Below are 26306 nucleotides of genomic sequence, written 5' to 3' on the forward strand. Positions count from 1 at the left end.
TTAATAATTAGTTATTATTTAAATTGTTAATCAATAATTTCAAAAAAAAAATCAATATAATCCAATAAATTTAAAAATGAAAACATCACAATCCTCCTCATTCTCTCAATCGCGTTTTTCCTCCGTAAATTCATAATGCAAATTATGCAATAGCACACCTGCCCGATTTACAAACCATATCTCGAACATAGTGAAACATGCTTGTGTTTTCATATTTGGTAATAATTCAATTTTAATCAAAATAATCTCTTTATACCTCCAATTTTCAAAATTGGGTTGTAGGCCAAAAAAGCAACACAAATGGGTGAAGAAAATAGAGAAACAAAATTATGAAAATATGAAGTGGATCTGAGGTTATTAGAGCCCAACGAGGCGGTGGAGCATCGTTTTTAACAAAATCCAACAATATCTAAGACCAACATAGCGTTCGCTCACAACTTCAAGGGGTGAAATTCACAAAAAGTAGTTGAACAAGTGGCTTTAGGGATGTGCGATTCACGTTCTGGGGTTCAGGTTGCAACAAAACTTTGAGGCATGGAGGTGCCATGGGGTTTCACATTGTGGGACAGTGGAGCCGTGTTAAAGGGAGTAAAGGCTTGGTGGTGGCCGTTTGTGGTGAGAAATATGATTTGGAGATAGATTGGACGTGGACTTAACAGACAGAGTGAATGGTTTTTTTAAATTTAATTCAGTAAAATTATTTTCATAAATTAATGTATGATAGTGTATATGCATTAAATTTATTTAAATTTTTACTAATTAGTAATTAGTTTTTAGTAGTGAGGAATTTGTTTTCGTCACTAAAATTTGCCTTTATAAAAAATGGGGTGGAGTGTAGATTTTTAAAAAGAATGGGGTGGAGTGTCATTCTTGCAAATCTTGAGGGGGGTGAGTGTATTTTACTCATTTAATTAATATGATTATTACTTTCATTAATTTTTTTTCTCAAAGTATTCTCATGGCCGTAGCTAAAGTAATACTCGTAAGACTATGAATCACATTAAGTAAGTAGAGATCTTTCGATAAATCATTCTTTACTTGGATTGTCAAAAAATGTGTGTGTTCATAAAATATGTGTGTTAATTATTTGTTTGTTTATTTTAAGTGATAGGATTTTGATTTTGGTTTGTTATGTTATTGACACGATTTGACTTGTTATGACTATGTTTTTCTTCATTCTAATGTTTAGTGCAATTTTAAATAAAGTGGATTTTGTAAGTATTTGACTATTTGTAGTTAGTTACACGGTAAATATTCATGTTGTTTTATAATAGATGTTGTCACCCCCGTTTAAAAAATGATTGTTTGTCTTTCTCAACAATCCTATTTTCCACAATTTGAACTTGTATCATCCTCTTTACAAGAGAGTCAACTTGCTTATTCCTGGACTAACATCTTGTTGGTTGTAAATATTCATTTAGTCTTTTTGAAAATAAATATTCATTTGGTCTTTTCACCGTCTCTCCCGCATGATGACGTATGACAGTTGGATGCAGACACTACGATGAGATCGCTAACGTGCACCAGTTAGACGTAAAGTGTCTAGGGGTAATGTATGTAATTGGACTTTTCGGAACTGTTCTTGATCGAGTCTATTGTCATTTACCTTTCAGTTTTGATATTACTCTTTTTCGTGAAGTTTCACTTTGTTTGGTGACTCTAGAATCTTGACTCGGGTATTTTATTTCGGTTTTTGGATATTTTCTCTTGAGGCTTTTCGTTTGTTTTTTTAATTGCTCTGACTTTTTTCGTTGCAATTATGGCATTTATTGTCTTTATTCATTGTTGATATTACATTTTTAACCCTCGTGAAATTGAGGTGTTACACAGAGACTCTCATGGCACAAGTTTTTTCGTGGTGCTTATTTCCCAAATGGAACCATCTTGGATGCAAAGAAGGGGTCTCTTCCTAGTTACGCTTGGCCAGGCATTTTGAGTACTAGTTGGGTGTTTTTGCAGGGTGCGAGATGGAGGATTGGTAATGGTAACCAGGTTGATGTGAGGTGTAATAATTGGCTCCCTGATGGTTGCTTGGAATCCAATATGTTTCTAATCTCGTGGCTACCTTAGAGAGAAAGTGGAATAAGAAATTGGTAGAGTTTGTTTTTTGTCTCACAACCGCTGTTCAGATTTTATCTATCCCTCTTCCTTTGCTTGGCGGGGGGGGGGGGGGGGGGGAGGGGATGCTCCATTTTTCATCCGATTCGGTTGATGGTAATTATACTTCAAAACTTGGAGGAGCCCGACGCTCCCCAGATGCAAGGATCTAGCATGGAGGGTGTGATCGAGCTTCCTTCCAGTGAGAGAGGCCCTTCGCAAGCGTGGCATGGATGTGGACCCGATTTGTCCTTTTTGTGGGGTGGATGATGAAACGATTGACCATTTATGGTTGCAGAGCCCTGTTAGACGAATATTCTGGTTTGGGCATCCTGTCTCCCTTTGGGTGGATGTTTTCTATGATTTTTCTAGTTGTATGCAGCAGATCCTATCTTCTGCTGATTTGGAGACACTTACTTGCTGGAAAATTGGGTCGTATGTGTTGTGGAAGGCCGAAAATAAACAAGTATTTGGGGAGAGACGTTTTTCTTATGAAGTTGTTCTTCAAGATCCACTGATCCAGCGGCGGCGGTGATACGACTTGATGTTGAGCTACATGCTTCTTGGCAGCGTCCTCCGAAGGGTGTCAACAAGCTCAACTTTGATGTTTCGTTCAGATTGGGTGAAGTGGGAGGTTTGGGTCTTGTTGCTTGCGACTCCGAGGGTCTTGACTTTGCTGCTGCAGCAGCATTTCATGTTATGGCACCCTCGGTCGGGGTGGTTGAAGCTTTGGTGTTTCGTTGAGCGATCACCTTGCCTTCTCAGCTTGTCTTAAGCTCAGTGATATTTGAGACGAATTGTCTTCAACTCTTCTAGCGGTGGAATAAACCTCTTGATGACGGCTCATACTTATGTTATAGTATTCAAGAATGTGTTTGGTTATGTCATTCGCTTGATTATGTGTCTTTAGTTATCGTTATGCGATATAGTAATATGGTTGCAGATTTTTGGGTTACTCATTCGTCGGTTTAGTGTGAATTGAGGAGGTGCCTCCTGATGCCGTTTCTTTTGTATTCTCTGTCTTTGAGACCTCTGTGCTATTTTCCACTTAATTATGAAGTAGACGGATTAAAAAAAAAAAAACCACAATGCTACTTCTCGTTGCTGCTCTTTCTCTCATCACTCTCTGTTCACGAAAATGGCGACTCCGATCTTCTCCCGTGTCCTCCCCAAAACCCTAACCCTCGCTCCATTATTCTCTCGTTCCCTCTCCACCACAACCACCCCTTCCTCCACCTCTCTCCGCTCCCTCTCCACCACCTCATCCCTCAAAGAAACCACCATCGCGCCCGATGCCTGCGACCTCAAGCACTGGCTCGTCGTCATGAAGAAACCCGATAGCTACTACCTCAAGGACTACTCCAGGGACGATATCATCGATGGCTATGTCAAAACCTTGGCACAGGTCGTCGGAAGGTAACCGCCACCATAGTCCCTCTTTGTAATCTAAATGTTCGTTCATTTTTATCTATATCCCCAAATTGATTAACTGCATGTTTCTTTTTATGTATGATTGATTATCCAATTGGAATATCTTTGTGTTTGTTTATAAACATCGCAATTCTAAATGTCTAATTAAAGAAAACTCAACTTATTAGTAATTTTAATAATATATATAAGGGCTGGTAATTACATACATAAGACTTCGGGTTTGGGTGCGGGTTTAATCAATCCCACACCCGAACTCAAATAGGTTTTATAATTCGGGTGAAACCCAAACCCAACCCACACCCAAAGAAGTTGGGTTTCGCCCGAAATTCGGGTTGGGTTTGAGTCAGGCCCCGTAAGTGTGGATTTTTCTGCCATCTCTAATGAGGGGTAGAGTAAACTCATCAAATAAAAGTTTCAAAAAAAAAAAAACTCATCAAATAACAGTATAATGTAAAAGATTAACTGCGTGAACCATACTAATTACTTTTCTAATTTGGTACTCAACCAAATCTTATCACTAATTTTAAAACTTTGAATTAACATTTAAGTTTATTCAAGTCAGTCAACAAACTATTTCTAATAAATTATTTTACGGGCTGATACTTTTTAATTCATTTTATTACTAATTTAATGTATAATTATTGGTGCTGACCTAATAGATCGAATACATTTTTTATTATTTTATCATTTTGGTCGATATCATGTGAGCGTGCTAATAATTAACTCAATTATTACCATATTGGTTCAAACCTAGCTAGCTTAAATAAGCATTCATATCTTCAATCTTGTGATCAAATTAGAAAAGGAAAAGTGAAGACATGGACTCAGAAAAGCTTCCGGCTATTGACTTCACTAACCTCAATGACTTGGCTAATTGGGAGGCAGTGAAATCCAAAGTTCACAAGGCACTAGTAGACTATGGTTGCTTTGAAGCAATTTTTGATACACTAGTTGTTCCTTTAGATCTTCGCAAGGAAGTTTTCACTCAACTAGAAGATCTCTTTGATCTCCCTCTACAAACCAAGCAACTCAACGTGTCTAACAAGACCTATCATGGTTATATTGGTCAGTATCCTATGATCCCACTATATGAGAGCATGGGCATTGACGACGCAGATGTCTCTGAGAACGTTGAAACCATGACCAAAATCTTGTGGCCTAATGGAAACCCAAGTTTTAGGTACGTGTCACATATATCTTGTCTATTACTTTTCTCTCTTCTCTTTATATATATTTAGGTGTATACACAAAAAAAGAAGTGGTACGTACATTATTGCTGATATATATTTGCTATTCTCATTTCTTGATTTTCTTTGAATTTGCCAGCAAAACTATAAATTCATTCTCTGAGAAACTCTCAGAGATGGACCGGATTATGAGGAAGATGGTTTTGGAGAGCTTGGGTGTTGAAAAGTACTTGGAGGAGCACCTTGACTCAACCAATTGCCTCCTCCGGTTTATGAAATACAAAGGCCCTCAAACCACTGACACAAAGGTAGGCCTAGACATACACACAGACAAAAGCATTGTGACCATTTTGTACCAAAATCATGTGGAGGGTTTGGAGGTGCTCACCAAAGATGGAAAATGGATAAGCTACAAGCCTTCCTCACAAAGTTTCGTCGTCATGATCGGTGATTCTCTCCATGTAAGTTATATTCACCTTAAATATCTCATTGAAATACCGACATTACATGACATGTCATTTACAATTTGTTCCTTATGTGCTAAAATTTATTTGTAAAGAAGTCATTTTAACTTGTGAACCATGTTTTTCTTGGTCCACGGTAGACAGCCTTAAATAATTATCATCGCTATGATTGAATTATGTTGAAAATTTGTAATTTATAAAATTAATTGTGATGTGAAATTTGAAGGCATGGTCGAACGGGAGGTTGCATTCACCCTTACACCGAGTGATGATGACCGGGAGCGAAGCTAGATACGCTACAGGATTCTTCTCTATTCCCAAAGGAGGGTACATGGTAAAAGCCCCGAAGGAGCTGGTAGATGAGGAACACCCTTTGCTCTTTAAGCCTTTTGATCATGTTGAGTTCCTCAAGTACTACTATACTGAAAAAGGCCTGGAGGGAGACAAGTTTGCTCTGCGCAGTTACTGTGGTGTTTAAACTGTCAATGATCGTGTTTCATAATCATACATCTTCTATTTTCAAATGTTAATAATCCATAGATAAATTACCATGGACTTAATAAAACTCTGCCTTATATATGTACTTGCAATCATTGAGTGCGCGCGTACGGCGTACCTCATATAGAAGTGTTGTATGTTCAAATGTTCCTAGCACTACAAGAAAGTTATGCATCATCGTCAACCTGACAACGCTAAGTCGGTTGTGCAGCAGATCCAGGTTAGATAGTTACACTCAGCTTGGAACATATCCAGGTTGAATGTTTGATTCTTCTGGTTAAACAACAATGCTCTTAAAAAATGTAGATACTTTCATAGATAGCAGCAATGATAATAATTCCCTCGAGGCTATAAGATCACATTAAGTGAGTAGGTCTCTTTCAACAAATCATTTTCATACACACTATCCAAATATTAAACCTTCGACTAAATGCTTAAAGAGAACAACTATCTACCGGCTCTGTTGGGACATGTCGGTGAAATTATCTAACCATGTAAAAGTATGTAAAAGGAAAGAATGAAAGTTTCACTCTAATATTCAATGGATGCCACCAATGTTACTCGCTTATTCCTTTTCTGGCTTTATCGAAGAGGATTTGGGAATCATTGAGGGGGGACAAATGTTTTCGTACTTGAAAGTTGGAACAATACAACTAGTTTTATCCTTATCCATCACTAAGTGCCAATTCTATTCATTCACTCAAACTGTCAATCAGCACATAACGCTTGTTTTATTCACTCCAAAGCATATCCCCATAAATCATGTCTTTTACCTGTTCCAGCTTTGTTGAGACCGAACTGGTTCTTGTTGTGCTTATAGAAATTGTCAACCATGCTCTTTAAGTGTCTCTGCATATTCTTTTTTTCCCTTTACATTGACACTTTTGGCATAAGAAAAAATGTTTCCGTTCCCTGCGATTCTGATACTTGGAGCATTTCTAATTGCCTTGACATTTTTCACCCTCACTATGCTTGGATGGTGCTGTAATACCAATCCCTTTTCACCTCCTCCTCCATCTTTTGCTGACAAGATATCTGGTTTCATGAGTTTAGAGTCACATTCTATCACATTCATGTACAAGGAGGCAGAGGCTGCAACAACAGAAGGCACAAACCAGACTGAATGTGTTATCTGCTTAACAGCATTTCAAGAAGACGAAAGTGTCCGAAAGCTTCATAGTTGCAAGCACATCTTCCACACATGTTGTATTGATAAGTGGCTTGGCTCTCAGACCGGTTGTCCACTGTGCCGCACTCAGATTGACAAAGTGGCATCCCCAAAGGGGACAGGGACAAATAATGAGATGATTACGGTCATAGTTAACTCCTGAACTTTTTGACTATGAGAATACCATGGTTTCACTACAACCTCACTACTAATATGGATCAAGATCCTCTATCCCCAAATAGTGTGTCATTTCCTGTCTTAGCTAATGAAATCATGTCATGTCAATTAAAAAATACATAGATATGACATATGTAACAATATATGGGAGGATTTTAATTGACCTTTCATAATCTCAATGGTGGAACAAGAAATGAGACGCTATTTCGGATCAGAGCATCTTAATCCTTCATAAACTAAAACTTCCCTCCTTGTTCCTCACATATATATGTTTTGTGAATTCGAAGATTTAAAACTTCCTACGATGAGTTGATTTGTGTACAAGTATTTATTTCAAGTAGGATCAGTTTATTATCCTATTAACAATGGAGCTAAAGTGGTAAACAACTAATGGAACTAATCCCTGAAGAGTTCAGTCATAGTTCTAGTTAAACCTTTTAACATGACTGAATTGTTACTTCGGTTTCTAAAAGAGTAGGAATGGGTTATTTCGGCCCCTCAACAATAAAAATACACAAAATAGTTCATGAAAGATGAAAAGATGTTCAATTTAGTCATTCCAAAAACTGAATTGATCACTTTTTTCATCTTTCAATGACTAAATTGATCATAGTTTTCATCCTTCATGAACTAAATGGATCAATTTCTATCTTTCATGGACGAAAATGCCTATTTTTATAGATGATACCGAACTAACCGACTTATAATTTTTTACGGACTGATCACTTAGGTCAGTCTACACGATTTCATACGAATCATATTGTAACATGACATCCAAATCAAAGTTGTAACAAGTTATAGAGGGGACAGATCAATTACAAAGATGAGGTCCAGAATTTCAAAGTTGATATATATCACAACAACTCTTCCGTGCTTGTATTGATGAAAGTCAATTTGTAATTTTAGCATTACTATTTACACATGCAAGATAGCTTCAAACCTGATAATAAAATGAGACAATAACAGTGCCTAATTCCATTTCATGCTTCTTTGAAACCATCTCCTCGAAACCTTTGTACAATTACATTTTTCTCAGGTTATCTAACCTAGCTTGTAGATCATCATCTATTCCACTGTCGTCATTGCCTGTTGGTTCAGCTTGAGCAACCTTGCTCTTTGCGGCTGGTGCAGCAACCGAGGTTGATGCAGGGGTATGCAAAAGCTGCACATTGAACAAAATAAATATGTGTACCGTTATTATTTTTACACCTTCCATCCAGTTAGAGGAGCAAGAATTCTTTTCATCAATAATTAGCTCTTTTGTTATAATAATAATAATGACAACAACTTACCTCAGAGTTGATATCAATTCCAATCTCATCAAGAACCTGATTGACAAGCTCGTCTGTCTCTTCCTCCTCTTCATCACCTTCCAGAGCATCATCAATTGCATCTCCCATCACCTCAGACACCAGTTCCATCTTCTCATTCTGCCGTTCAAACTCTTGCATTATCTTCTGTAAGGAAGGCAAATTCATCCTCCTATTCATTTGACCCATTGCCTTAGTTACTCCTTTCATAGCCTCTCCCATCGCTTGGGTAGATTTTAGAGTCTGAAATTGACACAAGAGTCATTTTTAAATGCTATAATCAATGCAATCAATCTAACAAACTTTTAAGATAATAATTTTTAAGGGCTGTCATTGTTGGAGATTGAAGCGATAATGTGTTTTTAGTATTTGATTTGGTTGCTGGTAATTGGAATAGTTTGGTAATGGTGAGAGAATTTTAGAAGTGGATGAATCAAAGACTGATTTAGGTTGTGATATATGGTCATATTTAAGGTTGAAAAGTGAAAACGTGATCCAATGAGTTGGAGACGAAGATTGTGTGACCTGGAGAGTCATGACCTTAGCTTATTATAGGTATAGTGTGTAGCCCAGAGAGCTGCTTGGTCAGAGAAGTTATAGTGAAAATGTCAAGGAAAATGGTAACCGGATTAGGGTAGACTAAATGAGCAGTGATATATCCAAAGTTGCAAATGAATCATCTATAATGTCATATCTACTGGAGAAAATGGGAAAGAAAAGAAAGGGCAACGATATCAGGTAGACTGCCAATTAACCAAGGAACATAGATGAAAACCTTATAGATTTCAAATCCCTTTGGATAATCCCTAATTCAAAACAAAGCCTAGCCTTCTATGGTAGACTGAATTACATTTAACTGAAACATATAGAACAAGACTGCTGCAGTATGCGTATCACTGTGTGATTCAAAACATATCTCTTTCTACGGCCCTTTTTGTTTTTTCAAATGCTTATAAATCAAAAGACCCTCTTTATTGTAAAAGTGTGGAAGCCTCCAACATAAAAATAGTCAGAGCAACATAAGTTCAGCAAAAGGATTACATTAGATATAATCTCTTGCTAACACAAAATGGATAATCTGTTACCTTGAAACTAGTTTTGACATAAAATTATTAACTATTTATCAATCCATTATATGATTTCGAGACAGTTAAAGGGTTCTGATCATAGACAGAGTTACTGCATCATTTATAAAAGACAACATAATAAAATAATTAAGAAATTCATATCACAAATTGAAGTAAGTAGATATTAACTACATAACTCCATAAGCTAATTAAAAGAAATTCAAGGCTTGTTATATGTTTTATTTCCAATACATGACTCTAAACAATGGCTGAAATACCATCCCGAGCATGCTACTTCAAACAAAGCTAGCATCTATTTTTGCACTTGAAGATTCCTTTCTACTCCTCCCATATTCAATTTCAACCACGGTATTATTATAACTTTATCTTTTGGTATCTTAGATGGTAAAATATTGGTCATACTCACACCAGATGAATCTTCATCCTTTTACAGTCAAATATCTTGACGAGTTTATCAAAATTCCACGAGGAATACGAGTTTTCAGATGAAAAATAACTAAATATCTCGAATATTTAATCGCTTTGAGACAAGTTGTGAAATTTGGTTCCCACCCTCTAGCCCCTTATCATCCACGAAGGATTTTAGTATGATTTCTCTTCATAGGTGCTAATTTATTTAAGTAACTAGTGGAAAATAAAACCAGCATAACTCATTTATTTGGGTAACTGAAGCCCAAAATTGAATAAACATGATAGATCTTTAAATTAAAATGGAGAAGATACAAAAAAATACACTAAAAATAAGAGGTAATACATGACATGGAAAAATGATACTTGAGCTGTTTAAACTAGCCTGCATCTTAGATTTGATACACTATGAACAAATTGGTGCAACATAACCAGGAAACTTTCATTTATTAGTATTTTCATCTGAAGTCAGTTGTAAAAGATACATATATGCATCACAGTAATGCAACACCGAAGACAAAATCTTTAAATTATTTGCTAATGTGATCAAAATTTTCAAGTTCTGTGACTAATAAACAGAACAAAGTTCGGCTAAACAAACCTGAATTCTCAAAGAAACACCCTGGAGTTGGGATTTAAGCTTGTAAAACTTTTCAATCTGATGGCGAGTTCGGATAAGATCCTTGGCCATCACTCTCACCGCCCCCTGACAAATTTAAGCCAAACCCACCAAAAGCTTAAACCAGAACAAAAAATCCATATAATTTCAAATCATCTCAATTCTTAACATCACCCCACTACACCAAACCACAATCCTTATATAAGCAACAAATTTCTATTTACTAATCACTGCTTAAGAATACCAAATATAATAATGAAAATAGAAATATATAAATAAATAAATAAATAAGAGGAATGATACCATCTGTCCTTGTTTAGCATTCTTCTTGATCTCTACAATCAACTTCTTTTCTTGATTCTGCAAGCCTTGTCTTTCTCTTTTAATTTCTCTAATGGACTTATCTAGCATCCTTTTATTCTCCCTCAAAAGCTCTATCACAATCACACAAAAAAAAAAACAAAAAATACCCATCAACAAAACAACCTAGTTCCTAATCAAAGAGACAATTTTTTGAAACTGGGAAGACAAACCAATACCAACCCATTAATTTTCACCCCTCCATTCAATCAATCAACACAATCAAAACTCACAACAACAACAACGAACCCGTGAAACAAAATCTGGGAAACACCGAAAAAGAGAAAAGTACCTGCTGGAGTTTTTCTACTGCCGAACAGAAAACTCATCTTGCCTCACTCAGCGTTCTTCAAACTCTGCAAGAGACCCTGTTTTCTGGATTCTGTGTCCTATGTTATACTCTCTCTGCACTTAGTTTGCATCAACTATATCATATAGTACTACTACTCAGTTCTCAATCTATACTAGTGTTTTAAAACTCGGCTCGGTCATCGACTCGGTCGGGTACTGAGTCACTGGTCGGACCAGTGGGTCACTGGTTCGATTGCTTGACTCGGTGTATATTTAAAAATCATAAAAAATGTCCAATGCAATATATAATTAATAAAATCCGTCTCCAATCAAAAACATAGTAATGGTGCAGTGGTTAGGTTTCCTCCATATTTCCTCCATGGCTTGTGTTCGAACCCTCCTGGCAGCATTTTGAACATAATATCAAGGTTTTTTCCTACTACATACAAAATGTTTATAACTGGATTAAAAAAAAACAATTTGAATGGCCCAATATGTTTAATAATTAGATAAACGGGCTTCCAAAAAAACAATTTGAATGGCCCAACGTCAACAAACTTAAAAAAAAATTAAAAAAACATGAAAAGGGGGACTGGGCCGACTGGCATTGACCAAAAAAAAAAAAAAGGTGACTCGCCGGTTCAATCAAAAAATCGGCCGAGTCACCGGTTTGATCATTAAACCGGCCGGTTTAAAGCGGTTCCAGCCGAGTGGCTTGCTTAACCGGTCTGAAGTGTGGCTCGGACCGGTCAGGTCACCGAGTCCCGGTCGGACCGGCCGGTCCGAGCCGAGTCTTAAAACACTGATCTATACGCATTTATCATATCAGAACATTTAAATTAAAATATACTGTATTATTTTTCATTAAAATTTTCATAAATTAATTTTATTGATAGAGAACCAATTGAATAATATTTTATAAATATCTCAATTTAAATAAGAGTTTTTTTTAGTCAAATTAGCTAATAAGCTAGCCGAAAGCTTATCAACAAGCTGAGCTGAAAGCTGAAAGCTGATAAGCTAGCTGAAAACTGATAGCTAAAAGCTGAAAAGCTACGTGATTGAAACAAAAGTGTTTGGTAAAACTGTGTTAACTAGCTGAAATTGTAAAAGGACATAAAAGAACATACTTGTATAATTATTTTTATACTTATCATTACTTTATTTTCACATTAATACCTAGATAATATTAATATTAAAATTATTATCACTTTAAATATTTTTATTTAACTCAAGTTATTTATCATCTTAAAAATATAATATTAATTTTTACTTGTTTTTACTAATGTAATATTTTTAATACTTGTGGTGCGCAGCAGTGTGGCGGAAATGGTGGCGAGAACTGCATACGTAAGGGTGAGGGGAAAATATGTTTAGTGTTTTTATAAATATATAAATATATAAGGGTAATGGTGAAATTTTAATAAAATAATAAGGATAAAAATGAGAATAAATTTAATAACTTATAACTTAAAGCTTTAAGCTATTGAAATAAGTTCATTCACCAAACACTTTTGAAGAGCTTTTAAGCTAGTCAAATAAGCTTTAAGCTAGTCAAATAAGCTATAAGCTAGCTGAAATGATATGCCAAACATAGCCTTTGGCACGTTTAGCTGATAGGCTAGCCGAAAGCTGAAAAGCTAGCTAATAGCTGAAAGCTAAAAGCTGATAAGCTAGCTGAAAGCTGATAAGCTAGCTGAAAGCTGATAGCTAATAGCTGAAAAGCTACGTAATTTGAACAAAAGTGTTTTGGTAAAACTAGTTGTTGAACAAGCTGAAATTGTAAAATGACATAAAAGGACACACTTGTATAATTTTTTTTTGGCTTAATTACAACTTTGGTCCCCGACGTTTACCAATGCCACGATTTTGGTCCCCACCTAATTTAATTACATGGATGGTCCCCGACGTTGTAGGCTGCGTGCAACGTTAGTCATACCGTTTATTTCTTAATGGATGAGGCTTACGTGGACGTCTAGTTGAAGAGAAAAAGGAGATCTGAGGAGAGGGGGGAGCACGTGAGTATCACGTGAACTCACGTGAACCTTATATGAACTCATTATACCCAAATCTGAAACCCTAGGGATCTAAATCGCGTTACCTTCTTCGTTCCAGGGAGGTCAGGGGTTTGGGTATAATGGGTTCAGATAAGGGTCACGTGATACTCACATGCTTCCCTCTCTCCTCATACTTCCTTTCTCTCTCCAACTGGACGTCCACGTAAGCCTCCTCCATTAAGAAATAAACGGTAGGACTAACGTTGCACACGGCCTACAACGTCGGGGACCAAAATCGTGGCATTGGTAAACGTTGGGGACCAAAGTTGCAATTAAGCCTTTATTTTTATATTTAACATTACTTTATTTTCACATTAATACCTATATGATATTAATATTAAAATTATTATAAATTTTTTAATTTCACTCAAATTATTTATCATCTTAAAAATATAATATTAATTTTTACTTATTTACTTTTCTATATTTATATTAAATTAAATAGAATAAAACAAATAATTTGTAATTTGTAATATAAACTTATTTATTTTATTCTGAAGTAGTAATTATTTCTGTGCGGGAAAGATGTACATATGAGACAAATGTGATAACTGATAAATAAATATGTTTTTTTTTGTATATCGGAAAATGAGTAGGTAAACAGGTTTAGTAGAAAACATATAAGGCTAAAGGTGAAATTTTGATAAAATAAATGATAAAAATGAGAATATATTTAATAAGCTATAAGCTTTAAGCTTTAAGCTTTAAGCTACCTGAGATATCTTATGGCTATGTTTGGCATGTTTAGCTGATAAGCTAGTTGAAAGCTGAAAAACTAGCTGAAAGCTTATAAGCTAGCTGATAGCTGAAAACTGATAAGCTAGCTGAAAGCTGAAAAACTACGTGATTGAAACAAAAGTGTTTGGTAAAACTAGTTGTTAAACAAGCTAAAATTGTAAAATGACATAAAAAGACATACTTGTATAATTATTTTTATATTTAACATTACTTTATTTTCACATTAATACCAATATAATATTAATATTAAAATTATTATCACTTTAAATATTTTTATTAGCTTCAGTTATTTATCATCGTAAAAATATAATATTAATTTTTATTTATTTTTATTAATATAATATTTATTAATAAAAAGAAACTAAAAAAGGATGGTAAAGAAGAAAATCCCATTGGTAGTAGGAACATGTTAATTAAGTTAGATATAAGTTTTTTATCAGCTTTGTTCTTACATAATTAAGCACTATGGTAACGGATCTAGACTGGTAGTACACTTTGAACTAAACTAAAATGAAAACCTTTCTTGAAGATCTTCTAGGATTATTACTATTCAGACTTATGATCATATCTGCAGCGGAGGCATTAAGGCAGTAAGTCCCTGTGTGGCAGTAAGTCTATATTTGGGCCATACTACGGATATGATATGTTATTTCTGAATATTTCCAATCCTTGTTTTGACAGAGGTTTGTTGTAATTGGATTTCAATACTTTTGTGAGAGATTTCTTCCTTGAGGAAATTGATTTGCTTCTCCTTGTAAGATATAATATTCAGGGTCTTACTAAAGGGAGGTTTAGAGAATTTAAAAAGAATAGGCTTTCCCAGATGTTGGACAGTGATGCCTTTCTCATCAGTGTTGTAAGGGAAGAGCTTTTTTATGAAAGGTGTCCCAATAATAACCTTATGGGTTAAATTTCTGACTAACAAAAAGGGAGTTTCAATTTCAAGACTATCATTCTTGATAATAGCCGAAGGGATCTTATATTTGATTATTAATTTAGAACCTTCAGCAGCACTGAGTTTCTCAGTTGTTTTTTCAAAATATCTGGTAGGAATGAGTCCTTCAGAAATACAACTGGAATCCGCACCAGTATCAAAAAGTGCTGGAGTTTCTAAAATAAAATCTCCTATAATGATTGTGACATAGATATAGAATTTCTGAATGATGACATTGTTAATAATTTCTAGGAAATCACCAACATTAGAAGCGGATTTCGGAGTTGATGAAGAACTTGAGGATCCTTCAGAATTTTCTTCAGTCAGTTTATCTAAGATAAGCTGCTGACTGGTTTGGATTTGTTTAAGGCCTTTAACTTCAGCCTTAAGGGTATGGACTTCAGATTGAAGGTCTTGAATAGTAATAGGCTTGATGGTAGATTTTTCAAGACGCTTGAAGGTATCTCTGAGATTGAATTTATTGGTAGTAATAGGACTTTTGGGAGGCCTATCTTCAAGAGTAGATTTGAGGCGTTCCAAGTAGATTTTCTTCTCATCAGGATCAGGGATAGAATTAATGGCCCTGAAGAGTAAGTCTTGCTCATTGGTCAAGGTATTGATGGAAGATGATGATTGATCATCATTCTGAATTTGATTTAGGTCTTCAGAGACCTCAGAGTCCGAGGGGGCAGACTCCTCTTCATCAGAAAATTGAATAAGAAGATTATTGATTTTGTCTTCAATTTATGGTTCAAGATGAAGCTCAGAGATTCTTCTTTTGAGTCTGCAATACCTGCTAATATGGCCTGGCTTGCCACAGTTATAACAGGTGACGTTTTTTTCTTGAGAGGGTTTATTCTCAGGAGGATTTTGCGAGGATTGGGGTTTAGATCTAGGTTTGGGTTTCCTATGATCATTTCTGCTAGATCTTCTTCTCCATTGTTGTTTAGGAGGATCTTGCTTTCTGGGTTTAGGTTTCTTGGGACAACCCTGAATACCAAATTGTTCGCAGAAGGTTCCCAAATCTCTGCGATTCTGAGATTTCTCCTTGGTGAGTTGTTGTTGGATTTTGTCATCTTGACAGATTTTAAGAGCAACTCTTTGAATGATAGCTATGAGCTGGCCATAACTAAGGGTATGATAAGGGATTTCTCCCCCAGGATTTTGGCTTCTAAGTTTTTCACGAACTTTGTCGCCAAAAGATTTAGGAAGACCTGCCAGGAATTTCTCTTTCCAGAAGGCCTGTTGACTATCTTCACGGGTGTAGACTCTGGTCAAAAAGGTATCCTTATACCATCTAAAATCACCCAAAGATTTGCATTTGAGATTAGACAAAAGATCACCAGATCTGTCTTTGATGAGGGAAGGATCTCCAACAAAATGTTGGGTTATGGTGAAGATTAAAGAGTTAACTGCATCCGAAATGAGTTTGCCATCTTCAACAATAGGGTTACCCTCGTCATCAGTTTTGACGGCGGTCAAGATTTGATTCTTCTCATCTTCAGTAAGATAATTATCCCACCAACCTTTGAGTTGGCCACAGAAACCAGCAACTAAAATTTCAACAATAAGAGATTCAGGACAATTGTTGGAGGTTTCGTAAGCAGTGGCGACCATGGTCATATTTTGGAGGATTTTGGTGATGCCATACTCGTTCTCACCATCAATGTTCCATTCATAGACATTGTTGGCGCTAAAGCTTTTGAAATTTGAAGAATTCTTTTCTTCTAATAGATGATCAGGAGCGGTGGCTCTAGGATAATAGAGTTTGGTTTCTTTTCTCCATTGATTCTTAGAATTGTGAATAACTGTGTTGACAGGAGGAATACTCTTGACAGATTGCACGTCCGACTCTCCTTCTTCAATATTGTTCAAAGAAGTAGAGGTATTACGTGTAGCCATACGACGGATTAAAGTTTCAGAAGCTGTTGGAGCAGCAACTGCTTCCGGGGTAGGAGTTTCAGGAATCACTTGATTGAGAAGCTTCAGTTGCTCAACAACCTTTTGGAGAAGCTCATTATCGGATTCAGTTTTGGCACGAAGAGATTGAGCCGAATGCCTAGAATGGCTACTAATTTGGAAAGGCTTGAATAGAGGTTTCTCCAATTGACATCCTTTAGGGATATCAAGATCTGAGGAAGAGGAAGGTTCAATCTTGATCTTTCCTTTTCCTTTCCTAGAAGACGAATCATCATGCATTTGAGATTCTCCAAGAGTCTGAAGATATTTGTTGGTATAATTGGCTTGTTCCATGAGGTCTTTGATGTCCTTGCTGGTGACCTCACCTTCTTCTTCCTTATTTTTAAAGGGAGAAGCCAAGACAGATGTAGATTGAGCTCCTTTAAGGAAGAAAGGAGTTTTAGGAGGTAGGTTTGAAAGAGTTTCTTTACCATCCTTAAGCTGCCACTTAATCATGTCAACTTGGTAAGGGTAAGGGATTTTCTTCTTAATGGTATAAGCATGAAACCAGTCAAAGAAGAAGATGTTTTGCTGGGCGAGTTCAAGGAACCCATAGAATTTATCTTGGATTTTCTTTCTCCTTTTTCCTTGGTAATTTGCAAAGAACCATTTTCTTTGCTGAGTCCAACGATCAGAGTAAAAGTCTGCTCGGATGCCTTCTTTGTCAATGACAAATTCAGTAGTGATTGCTCCAATGAAATCAGAAGTTTCCCCAGAGGTTTCTAGAGAAGAGTACGTTGGAGACAAAGTGGATTGATGATCTTCATCCTTGTCATAGGTAGTATTGATAGGGGTAGAATTGACATATCCTGCAAGATGAATAGTAGATCCATCATGCGAGAGTGAGGGTCGAGCACTAGACTCAGGTTGGTTTCTTCTGATTGAAGTAGATCTAGACATGGACAAGGATCTTCTGGACATGGCTGATTGGAAATCATTTGAGGATGTCCTAATAGATCTAGGGATAGAGAAAGAATTTCTTCTATCAAAGATAAGATCAACTTGACCAGATTGGTGTTGGATGATTTCTCGAAACTCAGGAGTTTCAACAGGTTGGGCTGGAGCAGCCTTTTCCAAAGACCATTTTTCTGGAAGGGTGATATCACTCCATTGGATAGTTTTCGGAACGATAACATTGGCCTTATCATAATCCGTAAGGAAAAGAGTTGTTCCTCCAGATTTCTCACATTTTTATTTTGTTCCATAGATAAAGATTTTCCAAGATAGATGATATTCATATCAAGGCCGTGAAGCTTGATATTTAGGAAGAGAACGTCAAGGATGTTTTTGTCATCCAGACTAACCGTTAGGTCAGGGAAACAATTGAAAAAGATTGGTCCATTGCTCAGGCTGGTTTCAACCGTGCCTAAGAGGGAATCATGGAAACGATTATGCCTAACATCTCTAAGACAAAGAAGTACAACAATGTCAAGAGACTTCCTAGTCATGGGTTTTAGGCCAACTTGAACACTACCTATATGAAGATAGTTGAAATTCTTATTGATATGATCTTTGATAGATCTTTCAGAAAGCAGGTGAATTTCCTCGTCATCTGTTCTGAGTTTGTAGGTTTGTTCAACCGTTTTGATGATGAAATCAGATCTTTTGAAGAAAGATCCATTTGGTTTATAGATCTCAGTATGAGAAATTTTTGGAATTTCCCAGTTATCGAGATCTTGATTGATGTCTTCAAAATGAATTTCTTCTTTGAAAACATTTTTGGATTTCAATTGATTGGATTGATGATGATGATGATCGATGGAAGAAGAAGAGAGTTGGGAAGATTTGAAAGAAAGCTTGGAGGAAAAAGAGCGAAGCATCAAGAAGGACAAATCTTCCTTACCCGTAAGTATCATCGCCATCACCTGGTTCTATAGAAACAGATAAATAAATTAGAAATATAAGTTAAGCTCAGAGTTGTTCTTAATAGTTGAGCAGTATAGATCTGAATCAGACTTAAGCCACCACAAAAAGAAACTAAACAAGGACATTAAAATATTCAGAAATAACATATCATATCCGTAGTATGGCCCAAATATAGACTTACTGCCACACAGGGACTTACTGCCTTAATGCCTCCGCTGCAGATATGATCATAAGTCTGAACAGTAATAATCCTAGAAGATCTTCAAGAAAGGTTTTCATTTTAGTTTAGTTCAAAGTGTACTACCAGTCTAGATCCGGAACATATTAATTTTTATTTATTTTTATTAATATAATATTTATAATACTTGTTGTGCGCAGCGGTGTGGCGGGAATGGTGGCGGAAACTGCATACGTAAGTGTGAGAGGAAAATATGTTTAGTGTTTTTATAAATATATAAGGGTAATGGTAGAATTTTAATAAAATAATAAGGATAAAAATGAGAATAAATTTAATAAGCTATAAGCTTTAAGCTATAAGCTACCTAAGATAGCTTATAGCTTAAAGCTTTAAGCTACTAAAATAAGCTCCTTCACCAAACACTTTTGAAGAGCTTTTAAGCTAGTCAAATAAGCTTTAAGCTAGTCAAATAAGCTATAAGCTAGCTGAAATTGCATGCCAAACATAGCCATAGGCGCTTATTCATAAGCTATTTTTAAAAATTTATTGAAATAAATTGAAAATAAGCTGTACATAAGCATAAGCTGTTTCTCATAAGCTATCCTGAGTAGCTTATGAAAATAAGCTGAAAATAGCTTATGGCAGGCCATAAGCTGTTTGCATAAGCCCTCAAAAAACTGGCATAAGAGCTTATGCTGTCAGATAAGCTTAAATAAGCTCTTCCAAACTGGGTCTTAAGCTAGTCAAATAAGCTATAAGCTAGCTTTCATTTCAGCTAGCTTATAGCTTATTTGACTAGCTTAAAAACTCTATAAAAGTGTTTGGTGAAGGAGCTTATTTCAGTAGCTTAAAGCTTTAAGCTATAAGCTATCTCAGGTAGCTTAAAACTTAAAGCTTATAGCTTACTAAATATATTCTTATTTTTATCCTTATTATTTTATTAAAATTTCACCTTTAGCCTTATATGTTTTTTATTAAACCTATTTACTTATCAGTTATCGCACTAGCATATGCACACCATTCCCGCACACAAATAATTACTACTTTGGAATAAAATAAATAATTTTATTTTACAAATTATTATTTATTTGTTTTATTCTATTTAATTTAATAAAAATATAGAAAATTAAATAAGTAAAAATTAATATTATATTTTTAAGATGATAAATAACTTGAGTAAAATTAAAATATTTATAATAATTTTAATATTAATATCATATAGGTATTAATGTGAAAATAAAATAATGTCAAAAATATAAAAAAAATTATACAAGTATGTCATTTTATGTCATTTTACAATTTCAGCTTGTTCAACAGCTAATTTTACCAAACACTTTTGTTCCAATTACATAGCTTTTCAGCTTTCAACTATTAGCTTTCAGCTAGCTTATCAACTTTCAGCTTTCAGCTAACTTTTCAGCTATCAACTAACTTTTCAGCTAGGCGTGCCAAACATAGCCTATATGGATAATCTTAAACAACAATATTTTAAAATAGAGGGAGTACGTAATTTGATAGAAAAATAAATGAAAGAGAAAATAAATGAATAAGATACAGTAAAAAATCACCTTTGAAATCCGAACATTCAAAAATGAAAACTCATCTCTAGTAATGAAGACAAAGACCAATATTTCTCTCTCAATGTTTGCACTAAAATACTATCCCAAATGGAAAAAAAATCCTCACAAAAAATAAATGCTATTGTGATTTGAGATGTAAACCGTTCAGCAAAACTTTTCGGTGTTTTCGATGTTTCCCAGATGTAAACTCATTAGCAAAACTTTTCGTAAGTCGTTTAGTGCAGCGGAAATTTAAGCAATATAAAGCACACGATCAGTACACGGAGATTTATACTGGATCACCTAAACGATTGGGCTACGTCCAGTACTTGGCCACCACCGAGATTTTCACTAGCAAGTTTCAAGGACTTCTCCAATACAAGTATTACCAAGGACTTCTCCCACAAGTATTCTCAAGGACTTCTCCCACGAGTATTCCCACAGACTTCTCCAAGTATTCTACAGGACTCCTCCTACAAGTATTGTTCAGGACTTCTCCTACAATCCTTTCAAGATCGTTTAGTTCTACAAGGTTTCACTTCTTACAAGAGTAAAGGTAGAGAATTTAAAGCACTGGAACTCTAAGTGTTTGGATTCAGATTTGACTTTGAATCACTCAAGAGTTTTAGATCTAAGAGAGAGATAAATGAAGAGATTCGACTCTTTTAAGGTACAAGGTTCTCTCTTTTACTTACCAGATGTAATGGCTGGAATTTGACACTTAGGAATTTTTTGCTTTGAGTTTGAATGTTTTGACGAATGTTGAAATGAATGCTTTTAGTTCTTATGCTTGCAGCGTTAATTCTTTGTGTCTTCATTCTTCATGTTTGCCTTAAATACTTGCTTGCAAGTATTGTAGCCGTTGAGAGACAAGATCTAACCGTTGTTCTAGTTGTTAAGAGATGAAATCCATCCATTGATTCAAAGGCTTCGGTTGGTTTCTTTCATTGAATGCATGCTTAGATTCAAGTCTATCCTTTAGTCGAAAATGTGATGTTTGTCAGCTAGTATATAGGTGTCAATAGACTTGAGCTACTTTTCAGACATGAGACAGTTGAGAAATATGATGTTGACAAGTTGTCATTTTCCCTTGTTGGTCAGCGTGCATTTAACAAAAGTACATAGTCTCACGTGATCTATTTTGAATGTAAGTCAAATGGTTCCAATCTGACTTTGTCTTTGGCGCCCAAAATTTGTCTTCAATTTTTCTGACTGATGAGTTGGCATTGGACGGTCAGAACGAATGTGCCTTGTCTTGACAGTCTTGTGAATTCTGAAGCTTTTTTTTTTGTAGCGATTGAACGTTGAAGCATTGCACGCAAATTGAATTTCTCCTGAAATTCAAATTAATTGAGAAGCTTAGTGGACAATTAGAGTTCTTCTATAAAAATTATTATTGATCAAAATTAGATGTTAAAACGTTATGATACGTTTGAACTTAACATGATTATGTGTGTTTCAATGATTCTCTGTGTTGTTTTCATTCACGTCACTAACTTGCTGCCATATTTATTGCACCGATCCTAAGTGTGAAAGCTTAAGTGTGAAAGAAGTCAAAGATTTTTTCTTTCTTTTTATAGGTAAATGTTAGTTGTTAATAATATTAGTAAATTAGTCCTCATCGGGGTTGGAACTCTGAACCCTTCACCCTTATTTCCACCTAACTCTTACGTGCATAACTCTTACCACTTGAACTATAATTCGGGGATAAGAAGTCAAAGAACTGATGAGAAAGCGGTGATGCTTGAAGGAAAAAACATGATAATTAATCCTTGGTCAAAGGAGTAGGTGCCGTATTACATTGCAGGAGCAGACTTTGACAAACAATGATATATCATAGGCCACATGCTTGATGGCTTATTGATGTGGGAGTATGAGAATCACAAAATCTTAAAAACCCCACAATCCGGTACACACACTCTTCAAAGTTATTAGCAAAAGTCAAAACGATACCTCACCACACTCTAAGACAGAATATAGAAGAACAACAGATAAAAAACTTCAAGTGTGATGCTCTCAATTGTTGGATGCACTCAATGTTGGGATGCTTCACTACTGGGATGCAATGAACTGATGGAAGATATCTCTATGGTTTCCTTCCCTATACCAGTCTTCCCAACCACATTCATTAATTCCACAGAAAACTTTCTCAGCTTACTTGGTGAATCACAAATTAAAAGTTGACTTGGTGATTCACAAATTAAAAGTTGACTTTAATAAATAATTGAAGTGGCATGCCGTAAATATTTGACTATTTGCATTTGCTACTTGCCAATTTAGCACTTTCAAGGTCAATGCCAAACCACAGAAGAAAATCAGAGATATATACCCACATGCATTAACGTACACAGATGATATTGAAGGAGGAATTACTGATTGACAAATTTTATGGTACCCTGAAATTCTTTTGGGTACGGTACCCCGAATAGATGAAATTGTGAAATTGAAGGGTAGAGAAAGAGAGACAATTAGACATTTTAACTTTTGTTGGAATCTTAGACGTCATGCTGGTTGTTGCAGCTCTTTTTAAGTCAGAATCTAGTGGTGGAAGTGGAAATGTATGCGATGTAAGAACAAGAGAGTTATCGACCACAATAAGGGTGAAATATGGAAATTGGTGTCTGGCGAACAACAAGATAATGAGATAATCTACTAAAATGCTCATGAATGATGGTGCTAGAGGTTTTTAGAAGTTAAAATTTTTAGAGATAAATAAGTTTTACATCATTTAAGGTACCGTACCCTCATTTAAATTAAGGTACCACAGCAAGCACCTTATTAATTATGCGTATATAAAGAACACCAAAACTAAAGAAAGAGCACAACAACTGATCAGTGAATCATAATTAGAAATCAACAAGAGAAATTCAATATACTAGGGAAAATGAGTCTCAACAATACCAAACAAAATCATCATCAACTTCCCACTACAGAGGTTGATGATGCTTACCAAGCTGCTTTGGTGCTATGTTTTAGTAGAATCATGCCTGCAATATTAAATGCTGCTATTGACCTCAATTTGTTTGAGATCATAGCAAAGGCAAAAAAGTGTGGTTCAATGTCTGCCACTGAGATTGCTTCTCTTCTTCCAAATTACCAGCAGCACCAAGAATTGGCTAATAGGCTTGAACGCATGTTGCCTGTGTTGGCTAGTTATTCTCTTTTGAATTGCTCCATTCGAACCAATGAAGATGGAAAGAGAGAGAGGGTTTATGGTCTCTCACCCGTTGGTGAATACTTTGCGTGTGATAGCAACAATGGAGGAGGCTCTTTGGGTCCACTCTCAACTTTGATGCACAGAGGATATCACGATATTTGGTAATCAACATAATATGCTCATCTAATTGAATTTTACATGGCCAACATCTTTTACATTAAGTATTCTTTTTTAATATCTCTTTAAATTTAGAGTAGTGCAGTTTCTTTCAGTTTTATTTTTAAATCACTTTTATAATTTTGTTTTTAATTTTAAGATGTTTATTCAACTTTTTAAAAACCATTATTTCAAAAATAGCTGAAATCCGATTGTTTGGGAAAACTACTATGATTAACTTATAAGGAAAATCTACAATAACAGATGAGACAAAAAAATAAATTAAAAAAGTAATTTTAATTAGTGTAATTAAACACAAATCAACTTAGCCAAGTGAGTTGATGTAGTGACTTAACACTTTCGTCCCTTAAGTAACTGGTAGGGGTTCGAATCCCAACTCTTTTGAATGGAAGAAACTCATTGGTCAGCCCTTTACCGCTTAGTGATTTGACCGTGGGGCTAGAAATCAGTCTTATGACAATTGCAAGGTTATGGAGATACCCTGGTCAGGAAACACAAATTAACGTATGCTTTACTCAAAATCACTACTTTTAGATGGATAAATTAGGATTAAATATGTTCATAGTCCTTTAAAATATTGGTGAATTGGATTTGACTTCTCCAAAAAAAATTCATAACTTTTAGTCGAAAAAACTAATTAAATGGGGGTTCATTTTCTGACAGTTTAAATTGACACAAAAATTAAGAATAATTAATTTGTGACAGTTAAAAATTACCGCTAATAAACAAAACCGTCGCAAAATGTATGATAGAGACTAGTTTCACCTATTTCAATAATGTTGGAGATGAAAGCTATGAATATTTTTTTAGAGAGACTAAATTCAATTCACCCCTATTTTAAAGGGACTAAAATCATATTTAATCTTTAAAATTATTATTTCTAATATGAAACAAATGCATTAAACTCTTCAACAAAATTTCATGAAAATTTGGTAATTAATTTGTTTTGTTTCTTTACCAGGAATGATGCAAAGGATGCAATTGTGGACCCTAATAACAACAACCATTTCCAGAAACTTCACGGCTTGTCCAATTACCAGTATTTGGAGAAAGATACAGAACTGAATCTCTTGTTTAACAAAGCAATGGCCCAAGGTGGCCCATTAGAAATGAAACGAATCCTTGAACTATATAAAGGATTTGAGGGACTATCAACATTGGTTGATGTAGGTGGCTGAGTTGGTCAGGCCTTACAAAAAATTATCTCTCAATATCCTTCAATAAAAGGAATTAATTTTGATTTGCCTCAAGTAATTCAACATGCAACACCTCTTCCAGGTAATATATATAATTCTCTTTTAGTTTTCATTATGTATGCCCTACAATTTTTTAACAAAGGAATAGTATAAATCACCACAAGTAAAGTCTTAGCTGACTCACTAATATTTTGACATGCATCATAGGAAGTTCCAGCTCATGACACATACTGGGCGATCTAAGGCTGAACCCCATATATATTGACTTGGAGTGATTTAGACAACTCTTTAAAAAATGAAATAATCATGTTTAATTTCTAGAAAATATTGGTTAATGTTCGTTTAGCCAAAACTAATTAGAAAACACATGTTTTTCTTAAAGGGATTGAGCATGTTCCAGGAGACATGTTTGAAAGCGTTCCAAAGGGTGATGCCATTCTTCTAAAGGTTAGTGAGTTATATGAAAGTTCAATTTTATATTTTTAGACAATATAATATATATAACATAAAATATGTACTAATCACCTTTTTTCCATTGTCTTTGGTCATTTCAGCTTGTGTGCCATAATTGGGCAGATGATGAATGTGTGATGTTTTTAAGAAATTGCTACAAAGCTTTGCCAAAAGGTGGAAAGGTGATTGTTCTGGACTACATAATGCCAGAAGTCCCAAACCCAAGCAACATCTCTAAGCATATTTGTGCTATTGATAATGTAATGTTTCTTATAAATGGTGGAAAGGAAAGAACAGAGGACGAATTTAAGATTTTGTGCATGAGGGCTGGATTTTCCAAATTTTGTGTTCCGTGCAGTGATTTCTCAGCTATATCCGGAGTGATGGAGTTTCATAAATAAAAATGACAATGCAGTGACTTTGAATTTCAATAAGTATTGTTAGAGTTGGAAAACGTTTGACGGGGGAAAATGCTGAGAGGCATTGTGCAATTTATTTTTCTATGTAATTATGCAGAATTATGAGTTCTGCTTTGATGTTTTGGTTTTTTATGGTCCCCTGATTTCATGTGGCTTAGTTGTATAAGGGCTTTGGTGGTTCTCTTATACTTTTCACTTGTTGGGTTTGTTGTGTTTGTAATTGGTTAAATCTTGTACTCAAAACTATTTTCATTATTGATGAAGTTTATTAGCTTACACCCCTTCTGCGGTTCTAAAAAAGTTGTTGTCTTAACTTTTCACATATATTTCAAAATGGTTGTTGTTTTAGGAATTCAAGACTACTTGTCACATTTTCTTTCATATATACCCTCATTTAATATTATATCTCTCACCTACCACCTTCAATTCTCACCAATCACATTTGTCACCAATCACTTAACCAATAACTATCATTCTTTCTCTTTAAAAAAACTCAACTTTAAATAGAGGTGTTT

General features: G+C 35.2%; 3 protein-coding genes and 1 pseudogene across 3 annotated transcripts; 3 read left to right on the forward strand and 1 right to left on the reverse strand.

Annotated features, from left to right (window-relative positions):
* Positions 1–4328: 4328 nt before the first annotated feature.
* Positions 4329–5758, forward strand: LOC130746478 (probable 2-oxoglutarate-dependent dioxygenase AOP1). Its single transcript, XM_057599114.1, has 3 exons — positions 4329–4708; positions 4855–5176; positions 5406–5758. Exons 1-3 carry the CDS (start codon positions 4347–4349, stop codon positions 5655–5657), a joined length of 936 nt encoding a protein of 311 aa, XP_057455097.1. The 5' UTR covers positions 4329–4346; the 3' UTR covers positions 5658–5758.
* An 818-nt stretch (positions 5759–6576) lies between these two features.
* On the forward strand, positions 6577–7008 carry LOC130744849 (RING-H2 finger protein ATL39-like). The gene has a single exon (XM_057597011.1). The coding sequence runs from the start codon at positions 6577–6579 to the stop codon at positions 7006–7008; it is 432 nt and encodes a 143-aa protein (XP_057452994.1).
* Positions 7009–7872: 864 nt separating this feature from the next.
* LOC130746479 (vacuolar protein sorting-associated protein 2 homolog 1-like) lies at positions 7873–11256 on the reverse strand. The gene is made up of 5 exons (XM_057599115.1): positions 11100–11256; positions 10751–10881; positions 10430–10534; positions 8315–8575; positions 7873–8184 (listed from the first exon to the last, which is right to left on the reverse strand). Exons 1-5 carry the CDS (start codon positions 11134–11136, stop codon positions 8044–8046), a joined length of 675 nt encoding a protein of 224 aa, XP_057455098.1. The 5' UTR covers positions 11137–11256; the 3' UTR covers positions 7873–8043.
* An 11947-nt stretch (positions 11257–23203) lies between these two features.
* LOC130746480 (isoliquiritigenin 2'-O-methyltransferase-like) lies at positions 23204–26069 on the forward strand (annotated as a pseudogene).
* The last annotated feature ends 237 nt before the right edge of the window (positions 26070–26306 follow it).

The sequence above is a fragment of the Lotus japonicus genome, chromosome 3 (assembly GCF_012489685.1).
Source record: "Lotus japonicus ecotype B-129 chromosome 3, LjGifu_v1.2".
NCBI classification, from domain to species: Eukaryota; Viridiplantae; Streptophyta; class Magnoliopsida; order Fabales; family Fabaceae; genus Lotus; species Lotus japonicus.

Coding starts and splice junctions, on each gene's coding strand:
- LOC130746478 (XM_057599114.1), top strand. CDS start 4,347: ATGGACTCAGAAAAGCTTCCGGCTATTGACTTCACTAACCTCAATGAC. Junction 4,709..4,854: donor AATGGAAACCCAAGTTTTAG/GTACGTGTCACA, acceptor TGAATTTGCCAG/CAAAACTATAAATTCATTCT. Junction 5,177..5,405: donor TGATCGGTGATTCTCTCCAT/GTAAGTTATATT, acceptor TGAAATTTGAAG/GCATGGTCGAACGGGAGGTT.
- LOC130744849 (XM_057597011.1), top strand. CDS start 6,577: ATGTTTCCGTTCCCTGCGATTCTGATACTTGGAGCATTTCTAATTGCC.
- LOC130746479 (XM_057599115.1), bottom strand. CDS start 11,136: ATGAGTTTTCTGTTCGGCAGTAGAAAAACTCCAGCAG. Junction 8,576..10,429: donor GTGTTTCTTTGAGAATTCAG/GTTTGTTTAGCC, acceptor TGTCAATTTCAG/ACTCTAAAATCTACCCAAGC. Junction 8,185..8,314: donor GAATTGATATCAACTCTGAG/GTAAGTTGTTGT, acceptor TTCAATGTGCAG/CTTTTGCATACCCCTGCATC.